General features: G+C 42.2%; 1 protein-coding gene across 2 annotated transcripts; it reads left to right on the top strand.

The window, feature by feature from the left end:
* The first annotated feature begins 5,521 nt into the window (after positions 1 to 5,521).
* Positions 5,522 to 24,429, top strand: ZRSR2 (zinc finger CCCH-type, RNA binding motif and serine/arginine rich 2). Of its 2 annotated transcripts, none has more exons than XM_076357062.1 (11): positions 5,522 to 5,597; positions 7,606 to 7,685; positions 7,845 to 7,947; positions 8,132 to 8,240; positions 8,571 to 8,657; positions 10,843 to 10,881; positions 12,693 to 12,808; positions 15,718 to 15,931; positions 18,238 to 18,293; positions 18,452 to 18,561; positions 19,205 to 24,429. In XM_076357062.1, the coding sequence occupies exons 1-11, from the start codon at positions 5,551 to 5,553 to the stop codon at positions 19,684 to 19,686; spliced, it is 1,443 nt and encodes a 480-aa protein (XP_076213177.1). In that variant the 5' UTR covers positions 5,522 to 5,550; the 3' UTR covers positions 19,687 to 24,429. The 2 variants fall into 2 exon arrangements, with proteins under 2 accessions (XP_076213177.1, XP_076213185.1); XM_076357070.1 differs by lacking the exon at positions 5,522 to 5,597 and adding an exon at positions 6,236 to 6,553.
* Positions 24,430 to 24,490: the final 61 nt, after the last annotated feature.

Here is a 24,490-nt window from a genome sequence, read left to right as displayed (position 1 = left end):
TACTGTTTCACTAATTTTATCTTATTTTTAGGAGCCATTGTCAAAGGACTTGATATCCCATCTTTAAAAGTCATTAAATCAAGCTGATTCCTGGGCATCTGTTTACTCTCGCTAGGCAACCAGCTCTGAGTACAAAACTATTGGATACATTATCAGCATAGATGTTCACTCTATGCCTATGAAAACAAAAAAGTGAGGTATTCATTTCTCATGACGGCTTAAATTAACACACTGTATGCACACGCATCAAAAGGGGAGCACTAAAATAATGTACGGATGTATGAAAGACTATCAGTTTTCTGTAAAATTTGTAACTTAAAAAAATCTTAAAAGAACGTGAATGTTATCAGTTTCATGCTAAATTCATGTGCATTGCTTCAATAACAAGCATTTGAACTTTGTTGTACCTTTGGGGAAAATACTGCAGAACATAGGAACAGAGCAGAAAAGCCAAGCATTGTTTCCAGAAGGCAAATGGAACTGAGCGTCGATAGGCGGCATCACCATTTCTCCCCGCTGTAAACCACTGTAAATCAGTTCTTTCCCTCAGAATCACATGGAGCCGGTGTCAAAGTACATCGAAGGCACACAACACCCAGCAGGAACAACCTCAGAGGACATGACTGGCTTCCCTGATCAGGGCTGCTGACTTTCACCCAGGACGGCTGGCAAGCAAGACAAATGATTTTTTCCAGCGGAGAGGGGAGGAGGCCAGAAGAAGCAGTGCGACAAACAGCCCAGCTCAGAGCTCACAGGGGGACCATCGTGCAGTTGATATATACGTGCACGGCAACTTGGATGCATGCCAAATGCACCCAGCTGACTGCTCATGCGCTTACCCGGTGGTGTATGCACAGAGCGCTGCACATAAGCAACCGATTGCTGCACATCTATAAATCTTTTTCCAAAGCCGGCATGTTTTTTAAACAAGCCAGGTGGACAAGCAAGCCTAGACCAGGTGCTAGTTGAAAGCTAACTTTTCTTCAAATCAATTACATTTTTAAATACTGTCTTAAAAAGCACTGTAACTTTTCAGGTTACAAATGGAGTATATCAGCGTAATCTAAAAAGAGAGACATTTTGACACTTCGCATCTCTGTAATAAAACTACATGCATGGATAACCTTCTGCCCAGCCTCTTTTCTCCCATTTTGGCAAGATATGCAGCACTGTTTAAGCACATCTGCATTTGTTTGTCACTGATTAATCAGTCAGGTATCAGTTTGCTTGAACAAATGACAATCTACATGCATATATGCAAGGTATGTTTTTAATTCAGTACTTTGTGAGGTATTAGATTTTTAAATAGTTCCTCCTTTATAGTAACTTTGTTTTTCCTAACTACTCTTGAGCTACAGGTCATGGCCATGCCGAATCTCATACACGATCTGCATCCTAGAAATATCATTGAACTAGTGCAAAGAACTATTTCACTTCTTGTACTAAATGAATATGTCTGCATGGTTGAAAACAACAGTATCTCTATAATTTTTTTAAGTGCTTGTGACCTCCAGAAGTTCATGTACTACCTGTATGTATATACTTAACAGTATACCATAATTTGGACTTCCAAACAAATTAAGAGGACTGAAATTTCAAGAAAGCGTATGACTTGGTAAAACAAACAAAACCCTTCCATCTTCTCGATGTTATTAGCAATGTACTTTTCTGCTTCTTTCAATGTCTTTGAAATGGAAAATCCCAGGAAAGTAAAAAATTGATAGCTATCATATAAGTTAATTTATAGCTATGGCCAAACTTAACCTCAGTTCTCAAATTTGACAAATTAACAGTTTTAAACTCTGAGGAAGTTAATCTTTAGTCTTAAATAGTTGTGTTCAACTCTTATGAGGAAATAGTCAATGTGCTACTGTCAGCATTAGTCACTCATGGAAATGTACCTGGAGAACTGCTGTACACGGTGCCTTGCAGTACCCCGGGTGCAGTGGAAGCGACAAATTGCTGCAGACTTCAGAAGTCGGTGAGATTAGGATCTAAGCGAATGTCAGTGTCATCCAATAGACCAGGCTGGCTGATACAGGTCCAGCCTAAGTCTCATTAAATGGGAGTTTTTCCAGTAACTTTGGGGGGAACAGTGTGTTGAACGAGGCCCATAACCACTGTCATTACTGTAATGATGCAAAAGTGACTTACGTTGTCACAGAGTGTTTTATCAGTGCTCACAGAAGTAGACAGTATGTAAGAAATCGTTTACCCCTTGAGACAGTAGCGTAGCCATTAGACAGCAGGTGGGGGAAGGATGCGCTCTCTAAAGTTCACATATATTGCCTTGAAAACGTGCACTTTGCAGTGGAAAGCACCGAGGATCGCCCACAACGGGGCTGGCACCGAGAACAAACAATCAGCAACTTCCAGCTCGGAGGGAAAGGATGGTGCTGCTGTCGCCACTTCACTAGTAAGTTTATAGTACAATCTGCAGCCCTGAGGCGTCAGTGGAAACTGACCACTTCCCATCACAGACCCACGCTTCCTAAATGTCTCCTCATCGACACGTATTTTCTGAGTCAACCAAATCCACGCTACTGATTTACTTCTATTTCCCACATGTTCTCCTACGTCCATTTTCTTCAGCCAGGAAAATAAAAGCCGTACGATTCCATGAGGAAAGGCACCGCTCTTCTACTGGAGCATATGGCAAAAATTATGATGAGGACAACTGTTAAATAATCTGTATGCCTATAAAATGTATCTTTCTTTTTTCCCCATGGGGCTTGGGCATACAACAGAGTGAACACTTCTTATCTGCTTATGTCAGTCCGCACTGGTAGGAAATACGAGAGAAATGGAAACCAGAAGAGCCACATGGAAACGAGGTGCAAATGTGTGCTAAACGGAGTACCTGTACTCTTGCTCAGAGCTGGTCTACTGTGCGTGCATAGTTCTGTGGATAGGTCTTACAAGACATGCAGAGATTTATAACGGAATATGGTATGTAACTTCAAGTTGGATGAGAAAAGTTTCTCTGTTCTGTGCTATTCTGTGAAGCATAATCGGTGCTCCTGGTATGGACCTTTGCCCGATGGGGTTCACATAGTACCATACTGTGCAGGTGTATTTTTCTTTAGGAAACATGGAAGAGTGAGTTCCACAGACTTCTTGAAGGTTTCCACAAAAACAAACTATGCTTGAAAAGGCCTGTGGTCTGTACAGTATTAGCCCTCAGTGTAAGGGCTAACAACTACTGACCAGAACGCTACATTACTTTGGATGTGTGAATGGCTCTTGCCTCCTGCCTGGAATAGCCAGATTTGTTTCTTTCTGACACCGTTTTCATTAAATTGTATGGAATTCTGCTCCTGTACTTGAATATCAAGCTGCTGTTATGTGTATAAATTAATGAGAATAAACAAAATGGAGAAAAATGCAATTATTGTATTCCTGTTTCAAAGAGGCATGATAGCTCTTTTCAGAATCAAGTATCTGTAATAACTGATGTATTTTGTGTTTTCTTATAAAGAGATCCTCCTTTTCACCACTCAAATATATAAGCTTAAGATGGTTCCTTCCCCAAGTATATTGGGAAAATGCCATAATGAAGTGTAGCATACTAATGAAAGAAATGATTGAATTTCTCAATTTTGACTTATAAATAGTTTAAAGGAAGGTTGTTGTTACAGCACTTACTCTGTTAAAAGGAGGATGAAAAGTTATAGTTGTAATTCCTTAATGAAATAAGAATTATGAAACACATTTGGTTGTGTTTTTTCAAAACTTTCATGGGTGTCAATGGTTCATCAGTTGTAAAATGCACAATACTGCCATCTCCTGTATCTAAGAAGCAGCAACTTATGTGTTATCTTACATGTATGTTCTGCACAAGCAAACAGTAATAGTGATGTCAACTCCATTTTAAAAGACAATCTAGAATCTGAAACATGGTTAAGTAATAGCAGAGAGGTCGTGGTCTGAATATTCATTGGTCAAATAGCAAATGTAGCTGCTGACTACAGCAGTCACATGCTTGCTTTGAATGACTTCACTGAGCTTCAGAATAAATAAGAGGATACTCATTACACTGTTAATGAACAACACAGTCAATTAGTCTGATTTTGACAAAGGCTGCTCTGGTATGCTTCACCGCCAGCAGCTCAGACTATTTATACAATATACTACCTCTAGTATATACAAAGTAAGCTCCCACACCGCGGTTTATGACAACTAATTGAGATCTTATTAAACAATGTACATTATTAATGGGTATGCAAAACATGCCCAAATAAAACCTACAAATTCATTGCCTCTGAAGGCTGCAATCTATAATGCATGCCGCTGAGGAATTGATTACTGACAACTTGCGTATTTCAACCCATCGTATCTGTGATGGTCTGTGCATTGTAACTTATTTCCTGCCATGAAGTATGTTTATAATCAAGACAGGTAGTATGCCTCAGAGGTGGTGATGAGAATGTATCAGCAGTGTCAGTCAAATTCACCAGTATACCTGTCTGGTGCTCCCCTGCTACACTGGAGCCGGGACTTCCCTCAACTCTTTGAGAGGCTGTAGGCCAGGGCAGCCACCCATCGCCTGTGTCCACAGCAGCCAAGACACCCTAGAAGCTCGCCTCGTGGCAGGCGTAGTACACCTCACACTTCCACAGGTACTTCACAAAGTAACTGATGCAACGTACAGAGCACAAGCTGTCAGCAGCCAGTTGCTACGGCTGGGGAGCATCCACATAGCACGGACACCGCCACGTGCAGAAAGAACCCAGGCTAGCCGTGACACTGCACGCCACACGCACTGCTTTACTCGAAAGGGCTGGGAAAACTACAGGTATCACAATGAAAGATTCAGTGGACTGAACCTTTTCCGGTCTTTCTTCAAGAGAGCTTAGTAAATTGAAATTTAAAATGCTACTTTTCGGTGCATTCACAGAATCCTAAATGCTTTTGACAGGAGGAGTAACACACACTGCATCTCATCTTTTAACATATGAATTGCTCTGGTCTTGTTTTCAGAATGGCGCAAAGATAGCTCTGACAGCGTACAAGCATGCTGAAGGCAGCTGTACTAGTCAGCTCTATGTAATCACTCACAGCTGGTTTCCTTTTCCCCCGCATTCCCCATCCAGCCGGTCAGGGCTGTAGCTTCAGATGGTTACTACAGCCGGCTGAAGGGCGGCTAAAAAACCACGACCACGACCCCAAGCCACCAGCCCCTGTGCCTCCCAGCACTCTCCTCAGTGACCAGGCCCGGGCTGCCTAGGGACCGGCAGGGGCGCCTGCCCGCCCCGACGAACGACCCAGCCCCATAACCGTCCCATTCCGCTTACTGCGCTGCCCGCCCCGCTCCCCGCCTCCGGGAGCGGGGGCTCAGCCGGGGGCTCAGCCGCAGCCGCAGCCGCAGCCCTTCCCGAAACGGCTCGAGAGCCCGCCTCCCCAACGGCCCCCCAATGCGCGTGCGTGCGTGCACTCGCACCGCCCACCCGCCGCCGCCGCCGCCGCCGCCGCCGCTCCCCCCTCGGCTGCCGGAAGGGATTTTGCGCCCTTCCGCCGTGGGGTCACGTGACATCCCCTTGGTAACGCAAGATGGCGGCGCCCATGTTGCTGCCCGAGTCCCCTCTGGGGAAGTTGAGGTGAGGCCGAGGCCGAAGCCGGTGCCGGGCCTCCCGCCGCCTCCAGGGGGAAGGGGGAGGGCCCGGGGATCCCCGAGGAGGGTCACGGCCCAGCCCCGGCCGAGACCGCCCGGCCGCACGGCGGCCGAAGCTGAGGCCGCCTCGCGGCCGGGCCTGGGAGTGGCGCAGCTACGTGCGGCAGCGGCCACGGCCGACGGGCCGCCGCCGCGCGCGCGGGGGCGGGGGGGTAACCGGCGCCCATGGGGGGCGGCGGTTGGGCGCGCCGCCTGGCACCGGGGGGCGGCGAGCGGGGCCGCGGGGGGCGCCCGGGGGGCGGGGCCGGAAGCGGGCGGGGCCGCGGGAGGAGGGGGCGCAGCGGCGCGGGGCGTTCGGCGCTGCCGGGGCCGCCGCCCGGCCCGGCCCGGCCCGGCCGCGGGGGGAGCCGGCGCTGCTGCGCTCCGGCCGAGCGCGCTCGGGCGGCCTCCGCTGCGGCCCGCCTGCCTGCGCTGCTGGCGGAGCCGGGGTCAACGCCCCACGCCCGGGGGAAGCGGCAGCGGCCGTGGGGCGGTGTGAGGCTCGGCGAAGGCCGCGGCGCGGGGAGGCAGCCGGCGTGTGCGTGCCTGGGCTGAGCCCTGTCCGGCCCCCTCCGCAGATGATGGGATCCCCGGTCCAGGCCTCCAAGTCTTTGCAAGCGCCCGCGCTCCCGGCTTGCTGGAGTGGCCTTGCTCGCCAGTGCTGTGTGGCTGGAGGGGAGGCGAGCCCCAGCCCTGAAGTGGCTGGGGCACTGCTGCTCCTTGCGCTTCAGCTGTTTGCCCACCTCCTCGTGTGCTGCTGTGGCCTGGGAGTGAAGGGAGTTGCTTTCTCTCTTCCTTCCCTGGCCTTGAAGAGCACCTAAGAAAGCCTGGGAACTGGGAAGGAGGTATCCTCGCTTGTCAGCCCTAGGCACTTGCCGAGCGGATGAGATTCGTTTCAGACAGGTGACATTACAGGAGGAGTAGCTAGGCTTGCTTGATCAGAGGTAGAAGGCTCAGATGTGGGCAGAGCATGCAGTCAGGCATTGGTCTTTGAGGGCAGGCGCTCTGCTGCCGGGATAACCACCACGGTGTTATTGATGGCATGCACAGGTGTGCTAATGGTGAGGTTGTGAGTAACCCTGAACGGAAGGGTTAGAGATGTGGGTGAGGTTTTGGCTGTCTGAGTTACACCTATGGTATCTTTTACAATTACATACTGCGAAACAGGAAGATTTTGATCTCCCGTCAATATTTGGCGTGGCAGAATGACAAGAGTTGAAGATCATCCCTCCCTCCTGTTTTTCTGTTACAAACTGGCTAGAAAGAAGGGAGCTAGAATGAAAAATGACAGAAAAGGGGTTGATATGAAAAGGCTTTCAGATACTTAAGAGAGTTTTTAACCATAATGAAAGCATGGTGCTGTTTCTAGGCAGCCTTGCAGAGCTGTCAGACAAGCAAGGATGAGTCTGGCCAAGCTTCAGTAGCAGAAGAGTAGACCTGAGCATTATCTGTGGTCGTTGTTAAGTGTGCTTTTGTTATCCCTACATTAGGACTGCTGCCTGTAGAGAATATCAAGGGAGAAGGGAAGGAACTTAAAATTTCATACCCTGTAAAAGAGAGGAAGACTAGAACGTGCCAAAAGGTGTGCCAGAATTACAGGGTAGGAGATACCCAGATTTTTCTCCCTAATCTTACCTAGTGACCAAGTTTCAGGAACTAAGGGAGATTTCATGGAGTTGGTGATAACGTCAAGTACTGCAGAGCTCAAGAAGGATGAGACCCTCTGTGTTGTGTCCAAATGTGATCGTTGCTGCTGTCCACATGCAGCTCTAACAGCATAGCTACAGATTTCAGTGTTGTGTCAGATGTCCCTGTAGAGTTACTGTTTCATACGAATAGCTGTTAATTTTGCAGTTTGTGGGGTTTTGTACTGCTGATGTAAATTGAGTGCATGTATGACAGTAAAAATCCTTTGTTTGGCTGTTTTAACGTAAAAAATATTCTCTCATCTTCAGCCATCAAAAATATAGAGCTATTCTGAAGAAAGAAAAGCGAAAAAAAAAGCGGCAGGCGCTTGCCAAACTAAGAGACTCAGGTAACTGTGAAGTGTTTTGTATTGTCAGTGGAACTAGTAGCGAGTCTTTTTTTTTCTTTTTTTTTTTTCTTTTCATTTTTTAAAAGGATATAATTTTGTGTATCTTTGCTGACTATAACATCCAGTTATTTAGATGCGTTGTTTTGTGTTTTTTCTCAGAAGCTACAGAAAAAGATGAATCAGTGTCTGAGGAGGAAGAGGAGGAAGTGGAAGAAGAGGAGGAGGAAGAAGAAGAAGAAGAAAAAAAACTTGAGGCAGAAAGGTGAAAAATCTAGAAAATGGCGTATATGCAGTAGATACATTTGTAGTCAATTCCATTTTGATACTTTGAAAAGTTTCAGTATATTCTGTAAAATAGAATCCTTTTTGAATTGTATGCATGACAATGGCATCGGTTGTGGGTAGTCATTAAATTTTGTCTAAGTGGTATCTGGTTTCCTTGGTAGACAAAAACTACATGAGCAGTGGTTGCTGAGAGAAGAAAAGGCCCAGGAAGAGTTCAAGCTTAAGAAAGAAAAAGAAGAGGCTGCAAGAAAACGTCAAGAAGAAGAAGAGGTGATGTATAAACTGAGCGTTACTGTTGTGCCTGGCAATAAGGTAGACTTAGTGTAGTATTTTTTACTGTTCTGTAGCGGACCCAGTTTTCTTGATGTTGGTACGTTTGAAAGCATAAGCTCTTCTTTCTTCCATTCTAGAAGAGCAAAACTGGAAAAGAAAAAAAAGACTCTCTAAAAGGGTTTTTGTCCAGAGATGTAGTTGCTTATGACTGGATGAAAACTTAATGGTCAAGGAGTTGTAATACAATGTGGTAGTGTTTTGAATTTGACTGATTATAAAGCATTTGTTTCCTTAAATAATTTTTTAAAATATTTTTTTATCATAAAGAGGAAGATCAAAGAAGAATGGGAAGAGCAGCAAAGAAAAGAGAGAGAAGTGGCACAGCAGAAGCAACAGGAGAAGAGAGAGAGAGAGGTGATTCCTGGCAGTGGGAGGATAAACATGTTACATATCCTCTTACATTATCAGATGCAACAGTCTGCATGTTGAAGAGGGATTTTGTTCAAATTAGCAAACGTATAAATGTGTTAGTTACTTCTTTCCATTCTGTCTAAATTCCTGAAACTGTTACTCACTGTTAAAGAGGATCTAGTGAATCCATATGCCTAGAAGGGTAACTAGTTTTAATGCATCTGGTTGTTCGTAGTATGTAATTTTTTACAGCAGTTAAGTACAAAGGCATGCTGTGAATGCAGGTTCTGATATGTGCATTTTTTTGCATCATGCGTTAAAGATAATCCTTACTTAATGTCCCAGCTGAACACAGTCAGTGTTGAAGAAAATGCCCAATGAGGATATGGAATATGGAATTACATTGCTGCTGTTCCTTAACACAGTTCTTAATCAAAAGATATATTACAGCTCTTCTTTACCTGACTCATCCAACAGGACGTATCTTTTTTTCAGAGCTCCTTGGGTGGAGGAAAAAAATGATGCTGAAGATACTAGTCATTGATAACATTTCTGTTAACAATACATTCTTCTTAAGTTTTAGAAGTTGAATGACCTGGATGTGAGATGTGCTGTACAGAAATCCAATGTGAGGACTGGCCTATTGCCAGTAAAGGGTGATTGCAGCTTTCTAGGATCCGGTCATTTTAGCTTCTCCACAATCACAAAAGATTCCAGTCATTTCACTGGGAGGTGTCTTGCTACTCTGTCTGGTAGCCACAGCAGGAGAAGAGACAGGAGCAAACAGTATTGTCTCCTGCATTTAATAGTTGGTTGTGTCACTGATTGTGTAAAGCTTGCACAAGGAATGAAAAAGAACAGCAGTTGTTGTATTTCCTGTCTTACTTCCTCTTCTGTGGAGTGTCTGTTTCTCTCTTCGCAGAGTAGGGAGAGAAAATGATGGTCGCGTCCTTTATTTAAGGTTGAGATATAGTTCCAAGAGAGTTGAACCATGCTAACAGCAGGATTTTGTTCCTTCCCTCTCCTTGTGTCTGGGTTTGTCCAAGCCCTCAGTGGGCTAATTTGGTTCCCTGAACTAGATGGAAGCCGCTTGTTGGTTTGTTTGTGTCGGTTTTTTTCTGGGTTACTATTTTGCTGGTTTAGTGAGCAAAATTGGCTCACAGAGGGCATTGACAGGCACCCAGAGGGAAACCGAGTACCCAGCTGGAAGCGGAGCCACCCATTTCAGCAGCGGAAAGCTGTTCAATTGATTTGGCCTGTCTCTTGAAATGGCAGTTTATTCAAATTCTGACTTACTGATTAAAAAAATATTTTTTTTTTCCTCCCTGAGATGAGAAAATAGATTTTCTGGTTTGATGGTTTTGGTTTTCTATCTATCTATTTATTTATTTAATAGGGTGGATAGTATCTGACATACTTGATGATTAGTACCAGATGCTGTCTGGGTCCTCATCTTGGATTGCATTTTTTTATTTTTATTTGCTCTTCCTCCTTTTTAATTTAATTAATTATCTTCCAAATTAGAACAGTACTCGCGTATTTTCTTGTATTGGTTATGTGTAAATGTCTTTTTTTCTTGGAACTTCCTAGAATAATTTGTTAGAACTAATTTCCAGCCAGGTCTGGAGAGTGACTTTATTGTTTTGCTCAGCCCACTTAGAAGAAGGAAGGGAAAGAGTATCCTTATTGTTTTCCTGTATTTGGAAGGCTAGATAAAGTGAACTATGATATTAAAGTTTCTTAAGTTTTAAGTTTTGCTTTAACAGAGGCTCACTAAGCAATGTGTTTTTCTGTGTTACATAGAACATTCTAAGTTAAAAAGTTTAGTGCAACTAAATGACTATGAATTGAACTGTAACCAGACTGAGTACTAGAGCAGGAGATATATTTAAGTATTCAGTAGTTCAGTGATAGTTTTAAAAAAGAAGAAAATGAAACTTTCTAAGTTGTCTAGCATTTAGATTAGAAAATCATCTACATGAGGGTCTTGTCTGATGTATCCTTTAACAGCTTTGTAGTACATGAATTGCTACAGAGCAAAAGAAAAACTTGGTTTTTAAAGCAAACCCCATCAAACTTTTATTACGCATAATCATTGAGTATTGTAAATTAGGTTCTTAACTAAAGAAACCAGATGTTTTGCGTGTCCTCGGGGTTTTCACTAGTCCTGTGTTTGCACCATTTATAGGCAGCTGTGCAGAGGATGCTGGATCAAGCTGAAAGCCAGGTATGCTCAGAGACTTTTTGAAAAAGAACTGAAAAGTAATTTAATTGCCATCCGGTGTTTGCCTTCTAGCGTGTTGTCCATCTGCTCTCAAGAACTTAATGGCCTGAATAAATTTAATATGAAGTGGCTTGCATGAGCTGTAAACAATTATTTACTGGGTGGAACATAATTAAGCGTATTTCTGGCTGGTTGGTGGCAGTGCAGTTGTGCATACTCATTCCTGTTCAGGAGATCTGAGTTAAAATACTGCTGTGTGCTGTTAAAAAAACACTACGCATGATGGTTTATTTGTGAATTAGAATTCTAAATAAATCTGTCAGTCCTTCTGGGTGGCAAGACAAACTTGTATTTTTAAGCAGATGGCAGGCTCTAAATAAAAGGATTCAGCAGTAGAGGAGGGCACAGATCCTTAAGAAGGAAAAAAAAAAAAGGTGGGGGAGGGAGAAGCTGACTGCTCTGGTGCCTGGAAGAGCACAGATCTCAAGCTGGCAGTGTGTAGTAAAGAAAACTGCAGTCTTCATTTGAATCTTAGAGAGGATGAACTCAGCCTTTCCTGTTGCCTTAAAGAATAATTTGGCTTTTTATCCCTGTCATATGGTTAAACTTGTGAAGACTCTTGCTCTGCTTAAGCCACTGCATGAATCTGAAAATTAAGTTTTAACTTAATTAACCCGTTGTATGTTGATTGCCATAGCTACATTGGAGTAGCATTCAGTTCCAAATCATGCTTAAACAGTTTTTTAGGTAGGGAATCTTAACTCTTTTATTTCATAATATGGGTAGAAAAATGCTCTGAACTATCACCTGCCCAGAGCTCAAGATGTATTAGCAGCCATTTCGGCAAGGGAATAGGCAGAAATGTGGTATGTTAGAAACTTCATTATGGTATCAGTTCAGGGGTCAGTTACTTACTGTTGAAGTGACAGTGCTGTTTTGTTGAAAGAAAATTATGGCTGAGGGTCATGAACAGAACTGGTAGCAGGGTCAAATGCTGCTTGTAAATAAACAGAGTTTTCAGTTGATTTAAAACAAGAACTTAGACCTGTAAAGCTGACTATCCTTTTGGCTAACAAAATGAAAATTCCCTTTTTAAAATGTGTATTCTGTTTGTAGTCAGTCAGTGCTTGCAACTTGATAATTCCATTTGGAATTAAAGAAATCTTAATGGCCCGAGATGAGCAGTGTGGAGGCTTTTAATTCCAGTGCTAACTACGAATTTAATTTTTTTTAATTCTGGCCTTTGGCAGGTTACTTTTATTTTAGCCTTTTCTAGCTGCATAAAAAGTGATAATCTTACTGAGCTTTGAGCTGTTGCAAAGACAAGTAAGTAAATAATCCTAGCTTTCTATCTGCCAGGTGTATAAAGCACTGCTCAGTGGGTCCTGGAGTGAAGTAGGTAACAGGCTTGCCTGAATGGAAGGAATCTGTCCCAATATTTGTAATTCTTGTAGATGACAAATGAAATCGTTTGAGGAGCAAATATTATTGCAACTCTTTTGGTTATAAAATCTTAAGCTTTTCCTTTAGCAAAAGAAAACATCCAGTTTGTGATTTTTTTTGTTTGTTGTTAAAAAGAAATCATGAATATAGACTTGTTCTTAAAACTGAACAATTATCAAGAAAAGAGGTTTTCCTCACCAGAGACCTAAGGCACTGGGCAGCTTTATAAAATAATGCTTAAAATAGGTTCAGCTTGCCTTGTAGTAACACAGTGCTCATAATTGCATGTGGATTTAATTGGTAGTTTTATTTTGACGTTACATTTCTTTATTCTTTTCTAACTTCTGTGTATCTTAATGTTTTTTCCACAGCTGGAGAATGGTGTGACCTGGCATAACCCAGAGCCCCCCGAGAATATAGGAACAGAGAAGGATAGAGCGAATTGCCCATTCTATATTAAAACAGGTTCCTGCCGATTTGGAGATAGGTAATCAATTGAATATTTACCAGCATAGAAGTGTTTTGGAGAGGTGAAAGGGAAGCAACTTCATTAGGTCGTATGCAAACTGAAGAAAAATTGCTATATGAGTTAGTTTCATGTATTTGGATGTGGTTCGGTTTTTCATGATGGAACGAGACCTTGAGAGCAAAAGCGTTGCCTGGCTGGAATTGAACTGTTTATTGTTATAAATGGCATATTATTGATGGTGCATTCTGGTTACATTGGTCAAACTGACTTTTCCTTAGCTATGACACATGCACAGATACATTCAGACAGAATATACTTGATTTCTGCTATTAGTACAGGCCTGATATATCAGATACTGTCTTTTATCTTGTTTAATTTGTATATGCTGCATCTTCTGAAAAATAAAATCAAATCTCAAATGGACTAAAGCAAATTAAGGTACATCTGCACAGTTGAGAAAGCTGCTGTGTAGCTCCCAGAATTCTCCTGTTTGTTTACTGTTTAAATGTGTGATACGTTCATTCTTGATTTTTTTTTTTTTAATACTCTTACGGGTGCCCTATCTCGGAAAGGAAGTATAGTAAAAGGCAAGAAGAGAGAAGGACGAGAAGATGATCAGAGATGAGGAACAGCTCCTGTAGGAGGAGTGGCTAACTAGTCTAGACTCTACTTTCAAAGAGATGTGGAAGAGGGCTCTGGTAGATGAACACTGAACTCATGAGTAGGATGGGGAGGATTATTTGCATTTACTATGAAATAGTTTAATTAGGTGTCCCTGAGTGTTTACCAGCTTTAAAAAAAAAAAAAAAAAGTACTTTCTCATATGAAAGAAATGGCAAAACTTGTTGCCAGAGGACTTAGAGGAAGCCAAAAGTATAAATGGATTCATGGAGTACAGGTTCATTGGTGACCATTACAGATGATGACCCAAATGCAGCATCTGGCTAGAAAATCCCTGAATTTTTGTGTGTGTTAAGGAGGAAAAATAGCTCAGCAGGGAAAGACTTGATACTTAGTACATGAATCTTCAGCATAAACTAGTAAGGCTATTTTACTAACTTGTATCACTGAAACATGTGTGGTCCATCTATTGCAGTTTTCTTTATCCTAGAAGTAATTTGTTTTAGTGTGATGTATATTGTGGATAATTATGTGATAATTCAACTCTGTGGAAGCTTCAAGTCCACATCTTTTCTCTATTCTGAAATATGTGTTGAATTCCTAAAGAAAACTTTGGCCAGCTATTTCACTGCAGGCAGCATTTTTGCTTTTTAAATGTTTAGTTCTTTGTAATCTTCACAGTATTTTTATTTCAGTGGTTTTTAATGGAGGTTACCTCCTTGGATTAATAATGGCTTGGATAAAAATCAGTTTTGCTTTGAACTATGAATAGGCTTCGTAGATAAATACTGAGAAACATCATATTCTGCCCTTCTCTCACCTGTGGTTGTCGATCTCAGCTGCCTCTCCTTTGTCTTCCTTCCTCCTCCTCACATACCTGCTTCCTTCATATGCTGGTCACTTTAACCTCTGGTGTTGACATTAAATTGAAGGACTGAGATACAGCTAGGATAAGGACTGGAAGAATGGGTTGGAGGCTGAAATGGACCACAGCAGTGAAAAATTGAGAGCCGGTGTTATCAATAAAGTAATTGTTGAATCTTGTCAAAGCTCACTATGTCTCGAAGAAGCTAAAAGTGGCTGAGTTCACTGTTACTAATTTCCCCAGTAATTCAAACACTAATATTTTGTAGTAATACTGGATTTTGGGTCATCCATTTTCCTTGGGGATCCTTTTGTTCTGTCATGTGCTATATTCATTTTTGTACAGACAATATTGGTTGGGTATAATATTTTGAGTTCTATCATTCAAATAGAACAGTGAAATGAGGCAGCTTCTAAAATGTAAAAAAAAAAAAAAAAAAAAAAATCAAATTAATTGTCTCCAGTTTTAGTTTTGGTGTTTTGTTTTTTGAAGTCTAAGGTGCCAACCAGAAAGTGAGAGTCAATTTCTGACTGACTGGATGCAGAAAGAAACTTCCTATCTTAAGTCTAGGTTGTAATTGCCCATTTTGAGACCTGACCTCCCTCCAATTTGTCTGTGCTTTGCCAGTGCTAGATAAAGAGAGTAGACTAGTCTGACTATTTTTCTGATCATGTCATGAAAAGGAGAGATGTGTTGGAGAGTGCATGACCCAGTTGCTCGGGGAAGTGTTTGAAATGGAGATCATAAAGCACAGTGAAATAAACATGGAGGCTAACATCTATGTTCTTACTGAATCTAAAGGTTTGTGGGGAAGAACCGTATTTCAGCATGTGAGGGAGGTAGCCTGAATATGATGGATGGTGAGGGAGATCGAATACTTTTATGGCTGCCGAGAAGATGCAGATTAAGATAAGACTTACTTACAAGACGCATTTTTTTAGAAGTGGAAAAAATACCGATCTCGGACTCGTCCAACTTCAGGTCTAAACGTGTTTTCCCTCCCTCCCCACTCCCCCATATGATGAGAACAACTTCAGTAAAAGTTGTTCAGTTTGCAAAAAGAAGAGCAGGGATTTGCTTTAAAACGTCTTAAAAGATTGTCAGTAGTCTTTCTGTAAAGCCCTTCAGAAATAGAGAACACATTTAACCCCAGTAGCCTAAAAGAAATTACTTTAGCTCTTGTTACTGGTATCTATAGCTTTTGCAGATGTGCCTTTTTCAGCAAGAATGTACTTATGCATGACAGAAAGTGTTAAGATTATACACAAACTCACTTCCAAAGATTTGTTTTAATAATTGAAATATGTTGATCTTCCACTAATGGATTTTTTTTTTGTAATAGCTGTTACTCAAAATGGCAAGTGTTTGAAGTTTCAACAAGTGCATCTTCTGCTGAAAGTGCCAATCTTCTCACTTTTCTTTCTTCACTATAAATGTCCAGGTGTTCTCGCAAGCATAACTATCCAACATCTAGTAAGACACTACTCGTCCGAGGGATGTTCATTACTTTTGGCATGGAGCAGTGCCGGAGAGATGACTATGACACGGACGCGAGTCTCGAGTACAGTGACGAGGAGACCTACCAGCAGTTCCTGGAGTTCTATGAAGACGTGCTCCCCGAGTTTCAGAACGTGGGGAAGGTTGTTCAATTCAAGGTATGCATCTGAGTGTAATAGCTTGTTAAATATGTAACATATACCCCGTAAGTTGTGTTTTACTAGCCTTAACAGGAATTGTGTCCAGCATGCCCTAGCTAAATCCCATGTACATGAGAGAACTATACAGTGTCCTTACAGCAAAAACTGGTGCATCTTTCATGTCACCAGTAAACTTGGCACTGCTGTTACAGAGCATTGTCTTACTCTGGGTGAATCTTCTCTCCCGTTCCCCCTGAGCTGTTATAAAAGCTTGTGCTTTTATATTGCAAGTTATTCATACTGCTCAACAGTCAACTTAGGTCACAGTCCTTTTTTTACTTAGCCCGTGATAAGCCCCAGAGGGTCAGCTAAGACTGTTAGACAATATAAATATATCTGGGCTACTGTATTTGTGCCTAAGGAATGAAATAGTGGGGGTATAAAATGTATTTGAGGTGTACACCCAAACAATGTCATTTTAGGACTGGTTGGATAAAATAAAATGTAATGACAATGAACTGAAAAGGTAGTAGATATTTCAGTAGGAGGAATTGTAAAAAGGTAAGTTACGTAAATGGTGTAGCAATTTGTCATCCATCCGTAGTTTCTGCGTTTGGTTTGCTGAATGTTCTTTGCTGAATTTTTCCCATTTATATTATAATTTCTTATGGGGGACCTGTAGATGGAGACCTTGGAGATGAATGATGTGTGTTAACCATCCCATGTTGCAGCTTGGATGGTGAAATCTCCTTGTAGCAGAACCTACTGCAGCATCCCTTTCTGCTTGCCATTTCTGAGTGTTTTCCTGCAGTCACCAGGAGGCACGCAGTGCCTTTTCTCCTTTTGTTTCCGTCTACTGACAGCTGCCTCAGAACTGAGACTGTATTAGCATTTCAAGCAAGAGGGAAGTAGAAAAAGTGAATTTTCAATAGTCGTATAATGAGCTTTATAGATAAGAAACCTTCACTTGTTTGGAGGACTATCCCCTCCATATTTTGACTCACGGGATATTAGCAAGCTGTGCTCCATCCTAGAAGACGGGATGTAGATTCCCAATGGAGCGTGGGTTGAAATGCTGTGTTACCATCAAACTCAGATCCTCGACTTTGTATCGTTGTTATATGCAGCTGTGCTAAGTTGCACATACTTGGATCCCTATGACTAGTAATGGGGCAAGAGTTTTTGGTGTGGCATTTCTTAGCTTCTGAAGTAATTGTGCAACTGTAATACGATTCCCATGGGCATTTTCATTATACTAGAGATGCTTAGAAATTACATGTTGGCTGCAGGGATCTTAGCTGTGACTGAGTTGAGTCTCTGCTACTGTTTAGAATCAGATTATACACACCCCTCTTCCAGCTGACTTCCCTTTCCAGTGTAGCCCAAGGTTTTATTCTTGCTTTTCTTTCTGGGAAGCTACTCCAGAATCCTTACAAAACACACTTCTTTTCCCAGCCAGAAGTGTCCATGGTGAAATCATTCTTGCTTCTTCTTGTGTTGACGTTGTTTATCTCAAATAGTTTGACTGCTTATTCGGTAAAACTTAACTATACAACTGCTTGTTGTCGTGTCTGAAGCCCCTGCCTAACCCGGTGCACAGAGAGGTATTCTCTGAGGGCCAGTCAGGGTTCAGTGATGAAAGGAGCCACTTGCCTCATTTGGTGCGGATATGGGAAGAGGCCTGGGGGCAAAAGAGGCTGGGCTCACGGTTCTGCCCTGGAGAACTGGGTTCTAGCCTGCTTGGGCCTGCCTGTTTCAGAATCCTTTGTAACTAGCAACAAGCTTTTTGGAAGTTAAAGTGTGTGTTTTTGAGAGCTTTAGATACACTTTGAATGCTAAATTATTATGAAAAAAAGGTGTTTCAGAACTGTACAGTGAAAGCTAGTGACTTCAGCATCTCACAGGGATGCTGTGAAGCGAAATTGCTCTAAAGATTCTCTTACCATGATGAATCCCGCATTTCCACATGAGGATACTACTAATTGTTTTCAGAGCAGGATTTGGCTGTCGCATAGTAGGGCTGGCCCAGACAAGTGCGAGACAATTGAGTACAAGCTGTCTTGTGGAGCGAATGAAGCAGAGGTCCCAGTGTTAATCAAAGCATAATGCTGGAAACAGTCAAACATAAGCCAGAAGGGCTTTTTTTTTTTTTCCTCCCCTTCAAAACCTTTTATTTGGCTAAAACTAAGTGTTCAGAAGAAAATCACATGTAAGTTCATGTTGATGAGCTGTCAAAAATCGGAATGGCTGCCATCTCCACGTGCGTGAGCTGCTGTATAGCATAAACCACCTGTTGCACTAACTTAATGTTTCCATCCCCTTAGGTCAGTTGCAACTATGAGCCTCACCTGCGAGGAAATGTGTATGTCCAGTATCAGTCGTAAGTACTTGCAGTCTTACTAAGTTTTAGCACTGTGAACACTATTTCTATAATCCAAGTGATTCGTTCCCATACTGTAATGGGAGCCTAGAATTGGTAAGTAACATCTTAAATGATTGTATGACGATAATGTGATGTGTGATTTTTACTTTTTAAAGGGAGAAGGACTGTCAGGCAGCTCTTGCCTTATTCAGTGGACGATGGTATGCAGGCCGACAGCTTCATTGTGAATTTTGTCCTGTGACAAGGTGGAAAACTGCTATATGTGGTGAGTCACATACACACTTGGAAAAGAGAATGTGTTTTATTGAAAGAGTACTTACGGAAGTGAAAAAGAGGGAATTAGCCTGTAGCTTTCAGATCTGCCTAATGTTGCAGTTCATTTCTGTTTGGAAGACAAATGTGCTAACTTGCTTGTGTAGATCTGTGAAAGAAAGGGAATATCCATACCATGTCACGTAAGCGTCTGAATCATTCTAGTGGATTTGCCTTGGACTGGAAAAGAAAGTTTGGATCCTAGCTTTGGAAATAATAAACTTAAGGTGGAACTACAGGAAGTAGTAATTTATCTCTTTTTAAAAAGCAGCAGCAGTTTCTGAACCATCAACAGTTCTTAGCAGTAACTATCACATTTGACTTATCTATATTTACGTTCTTAGATTAAGGTAGTAAAATTATTTATGAAAATCGTTTTAAGCTAAAACCTTCACAGGTGTTAAAAAGTTAATTCCAAGAAAAGTACATATTGAAAAATAATCTTGCGTGAATTAAATCGATCGGTGGTCAGATGCATGTTTTCCTGTTTGAAGAAGCAAAATTCAGTTTAGTAAGTTTTTTTCCAGTAGGTACATAATGAAGAAAGAGATTTAACGGGTCCGGTTCATAAAAAAGCAAACCCTAATCTGTTGCAGGCTTATTTGAAAGGCAGAAGTGTCCAAGAGGGAAACACTGCAACTTTCTTCATGTATTCAAAAATCCAAACAATGAGTTTTGGGAGGCCAATAGAGACATACGTATTTCTCCTGAACGGACTAATCAGTTGTCTAAAAACTCTGAAAGGAGAAACAGAACGAGCCATCGTGATGACTATTACAGCCGGTCAAGGAGAAGGGGCAGCCCAAGCCCAGACCATTCTTACCGCAGAAATGGAGAATCTGAGAGAAAAAAGAATCGCCGCAAAAACAAGAGGAGGCGCCGGTCTGGCAGGTCAAGAAGTCGAGAAAGGAGGAGGTCTCGCAGCAGGGGGAGAAAGAGGAGAGGCCGCAGTCGCAGCAGAAGTCATAGTCGAACACGCAGTAGGAGCAGAAGTCGGAGTTCCTCTCGATCCCGGAGCAGGGGTAAAAAGAGATCGAGCAGCAGAGGAAAAAATAGTGAAACTCCCAAAACAAAGTGAGAATTACTTTTAGAAGTTGCTAATTGATCAAACATAGAGCTGACAAAGAAATCTTTCCAGTAGGGCACCAGTTATATTTGAGTTTCAAATAAAGTGTTCTTGCACATTAAAATGTTTCTTCCTAATAAAGGAACCTAGTTTATTGTGTGCCGAGCTTCAGAAAATTAAAAGTTTAAGTCCTATATAAGGTGTGAATGTCAAGTACTCTAGCTATTCTGTCCCTCTGAACTGCTGCAACATCTGGATGCATACCGAGTACAAATAGAAAGAGAAGTAAAGCTTATTTGGTATATGCTTATTTCTGTGTTATGTGTGTGTTAAGTGTTTACTGTCCCTGTAAGGAGTTAGTACAGAACAGCCAGTGTGCTGTAAATTCACACCACAGCGTACTGCAAATTGAAGTCTGTGTAGAAGACTGCCATTTATATTTTCCGTCTGTTGATGAGAAAGCTCTTTCTAGACAAAGGAAATATAATCATGAGTTGGAGAAAAGGGATCTAAAAGGCATCACTGTTTGATTGTACAATGCTTGCCCAGTAGGAGCTTTGTGGTCATAAGTCTTGGATTTTTCTCTCTCCCCTGACTGAGCTGCTGAGCTGATTGCCTGTAGGGATTGCGGTAGACTAAAACCAAGTAGGAAGTACACAGAAAAACAATCCATTTATTCAGTACCTTAATCCTCAAGTAAGAGTGGAGACCTTGCACTTGTAATCCTCGAGTGAGGATAGAAAATACTTTGCATACCTTTTGGTTGCATACCATTTGTAGTTGAAAACAACCTGCCTAACCTGGGATGGAGCGGTGGACAAGCGTACATCTGGTAGCTGAAGATGCATATATGTAGTTGTGAAGGCTCAAGATGGTTGCAGAGTGGCTAAAGAAACGGAAGGTTTTACACCTGAAACAATACTTAAGGTTTTTTTGGAGAGGAGGACTTGACTTAAAGCCTTTTTAGGCTTATTTTACAAACAGTTTAAGGCACCCTACTGCCTAACTTCCCCACAGTCCAGGTGGAGAGTAGGGTACGTAAAAATGAAGTTATCGGGACAAAACCTTTTTGACGTGACAGCTGTATTAGCAAAGTACCTGCAATTAGATAAATCCTTACAGATATTTCTTCACTTTTAAATGAAAGACTTGTGCTGTTAGATGGACTGTACTTCACACTGCTTAACATCAGGTGTTTAACTTGGGCACCTAGGCGTCCTCAGACGCCTGGAGAGAGCAGTTTGTGGCACTGAAGGTGCAGGTGCCCTGAACGGTCTGCAGAAATACCTCCCTCTCTTTAGCCTCTCCAAAGAACTTGGGCTCCTGCCTTTAGAGTACGGTTCAGACCACCGAAGTTAGAAGCCTAAAGCAGACACGAAGCGCTCCCAAACAGACAGTTGTTATGACTCCAACAATACAACATAAAGTCCCGTAGAAAATCTGGATATCCCAACTTTACGATAGCATTCCTCACAGCAAGAATGTTTTTCCCCCAGGATAGTTAAGAGTGAATGAACATTGCTCCTGGATATAATATATATATTTTTGCTTTTCTAAACGCATACTGCACCTAGCATGCTGATTATACATTTTCCTTCTTTCATGTGTAACTGTTGTCCGATACGGAGTAGTACAACAAAAGTGCTATATATTGATGTTCAGTTCAAACCCGACTTTCACTATATATTGTCATAACTGTAGGCAGAATTGTAGCTTAGTTAATTTGATTAAATGTTTTAGTTATTAACAGATGTAGGAACTGTAATTTAATAGCATAACTTTTGAAATAATAACTTTGTTTGAAAGGCATCTTTCCAAGGGTAGACAGCACCAAGTTTTAAATTATATTTGAGAGATGTGTGACCGCCAGTTTCTCATAATGTATCTTTTTCTGACTAGACCTTACAGACAGATTTTTCCCCTGGGTTTCTATTTTTTCATAGATGCTCACTTGTCTAGTTGGGTCACTTGTGCAGAATGTGGCGAACTCCGGTTCAGTTCCCTGGAGCAGAATTGAACTGGCATTCCCTACTTGCGGAGACGCACCACCAACGGGCCAATGACATCTTCCTTTCACTGGTGCTGCCTTGCGCCCCCCAGCTCATGCTGGTCAGCTAGCCTGCTGGTTAAGGCTCTCGGGTGGAAGAGTTGACCTATGCCATCTGTAGTCCGTTGTACGTCCCGCGTCACGCTCTCTCTGAGCGTTATCTGAGCGAAACCCATTACCGGGCTCAAAGAGAAGCGGTGGAATGGGTGGTGGGAAGCTGTGACCAGTCGGGTGAAAGAAGCAAAGCAGACCGCTGTAGGATTAGAAACCAAGTGCCGACTAAGACCCATGTGAGAATTCCACAGGTAATATCGGGCTCCTTGTCCCCACGGTTTTGTAATGGGATCTGGGAAGCTGAGCTGCTGTATTTTTTAAAAAAAAAGTTCTTAAAAAAGACGACTTGCTCAGAGGTGCATGTAAAAATTTAAATATACTTTATTTCTGCTACTATAATGGCTGAAGCTTCAGCTTTTTTTTCTTTAGGTCTGGACCCGAACTTACTGGCTGTACCTGTGCAGTGTAGGACTGGTAGCTGTGATTATCATTCACTTCCACATGCAGACTGTTTATTGCACAGAAATTGAGTGCTGTAGATCCTACATTTAGTTTGCATTTGTTAGCATGAATTCAACCAGTTTTCTAACTTCAGAGTTCATATATTTCAGTATTGTTTCCCTACTTCATAATCTTAAGTAGCGTTATATGCATGGTTTTGTGTTTCCTTATTAGCCGAGTGAGCTATTTATTCTGAAGAGACAAAGAGACTAGAAGTTCTTAAATGTTAAGCTCAATTCTTTTTTTTCCAAAGGGGAGAAGCCCCAGAAGAACACAGAAAGGATTTAAATTTGCAAGGAATAGCTTGTTCTCACTGCGTGTTATTCTGCGTATTCTGCAGAAAAGGGCTTTATAAAGTGAATTAATACTGGCCAAGTTTTGTTTCGTTTTCAATGACTGCTTAAAAGCAGTGGCTTTCAAAATTCTTTTTTTTTCAGTTGTGGATTCTGCGAGGTGCTTTAGAGCGATTATAAAAGCGGGCATTTACACAGAGCTGCAAGAAGTTGGTTCGGGCAGCAGTGGGTCCCCCCGCCAGGGCCTGCTGGGCAGCTCATTTCAGTCGGGATGGGGAGCAGGCGCTGCTCCTACCCTTCTCCTGCGGGAGGAGGAACGCAGCCGAGCCGGGCAGCAAGGTCGCATTTTTCCAGTGGCAGAAGGGGGGAATAGTGACAGCGTGGTGGGAACTCCTGTAAGCACAGGCAGTTAAGCGTTACTGCCCAGCAGCACTTGGGCAGCTGGGAAGCGGGCTTGCCCCCCTCGCAGCAGCATGCCCTCCAGTTCTGGCTGGCGGCTGCTTCCACGCGATTGCCCTTTCTGCCTGTCCGGAGCAGCCACCCACCATCACCGGGTGGGGTGGGGGGGGAGGCGAGAAGGGGTAGCACGGGTCCACATGCTGAACGCAAGGCTTTCGTTTGTTACGGAGGGGGGAACGAGCACACATGAAAAGGCCTTTCCTCTCTGGCCCGTCCCTTGCTTATAGGGCGGACGGTCTGAAGTGCACCCTAAGTAACTTCCCAGCTTTATGTCCTTTGACAAAAGCGCGTCTTTCTCAGATTCAGTTTTGCATTACCACATTCAGCGTATCAGAAATGGCCCTGAGGTTTACCAGTGACATTCCTGTGCGCTAAATAACATTTTTTCAAAAGAAATGCAAGAGCCTGCTTAAAGATGCTATTGCTTCCTGTCCTGGATCAGCACTTCTTAGAAAACATGGAAGTCGATGCTAGTTAATAATTTAAAAGCTTAATTTACTTTCTTACATCACCTAAAGAGCGGGGCTGATTTTGCTTTCACTGTAAGTGTGTTGTAATTAAAATAAACCCCTATTATTGCACATATCCTTCTATTCAGCACTGACGTATCAGCCGAATTCAGTATCTATCTCTGATTTAAAAAAAAAAGATACAACATCGACACGTTACACTTCAGTGAGCTACGAGACTGATTACAAAGCAAGCCGTACAAGCATAACCCATGGCACAGGGTAACTTAAAGGCAGCCACAGGGCGACAGCCATCACGGCATTAACTCCAAAGGCACAGCAGACGTTTAGGAAGGCCTCTCCAAGTTAAAGACTAAGATTCAGTGAAGAAGACGCTCGAGCCAACAATCACCTGCCTAAACAATCCAGAAATTCTAATTGATTCTTTAGCTCCCCCCCCGCCTCTTCCCCCTAAGGTAGGAAATCTAAGAAATGAAATTTCATTTCATATTGAAGAAATGCCCTAAGATGGTAAGTTTTCCCCATACTTTTGCTGATAACATCAACCAGCTCAGTTCTTTTAGAAAGCTGAAGAACAGATTAATCTGAGAAATTTTTGGTTGAGACTAGGATCGTGAATGTTGCATTGACTTGCTGGTAATTCCATTTAAGGAACTGAATATGGAGTTTGTATTATCCAGAACCCTCTCTCAATCAACATGTGGTTTGTTTTAATTTTCAAATGAAGTGGCACTACCGCATCAATTTAACATACGCTTTAATAAATCTCATGTTTAATGTGGTAAGCCTTCCCAAAACTTGCTAATTTATTGCTTTCTGTACAATTTAAATGGATGTAAATAACTAATCTTGGACACGGTATACTCACATTTTTTAATAAAGCGCTCAAGAACAGGTTAAGCACTGTAATAAAATTTCCCTTTTTTTTTAAGCTAGCACTGAGTAGCCTCTTCTTTCCTCCGCAGAAACCAGAATTAATTACATATAAACAC

The sequence above is a fragment of the Aptenodytes patagonicus genome, chromosome 1 (genome assembly GCF_965638725.1).
Source record: "Aptenodytes patagonicus chromosome 1, bAptPat1.pri.cur, whole genome shotgun sequence".
NCBI classification, from domain to species: domain Eukaryota; kingdom Metazoa; phylum Chordata; class Aves; order Sphenisciformes; family Spheniscidae; genus Aptenodytes; species Aptenodytes patagonicus.
Note: the sequence above shows the minus strand (reverse complement) of the source record. Positions and strands in the feature narration are given on the sequence as shown.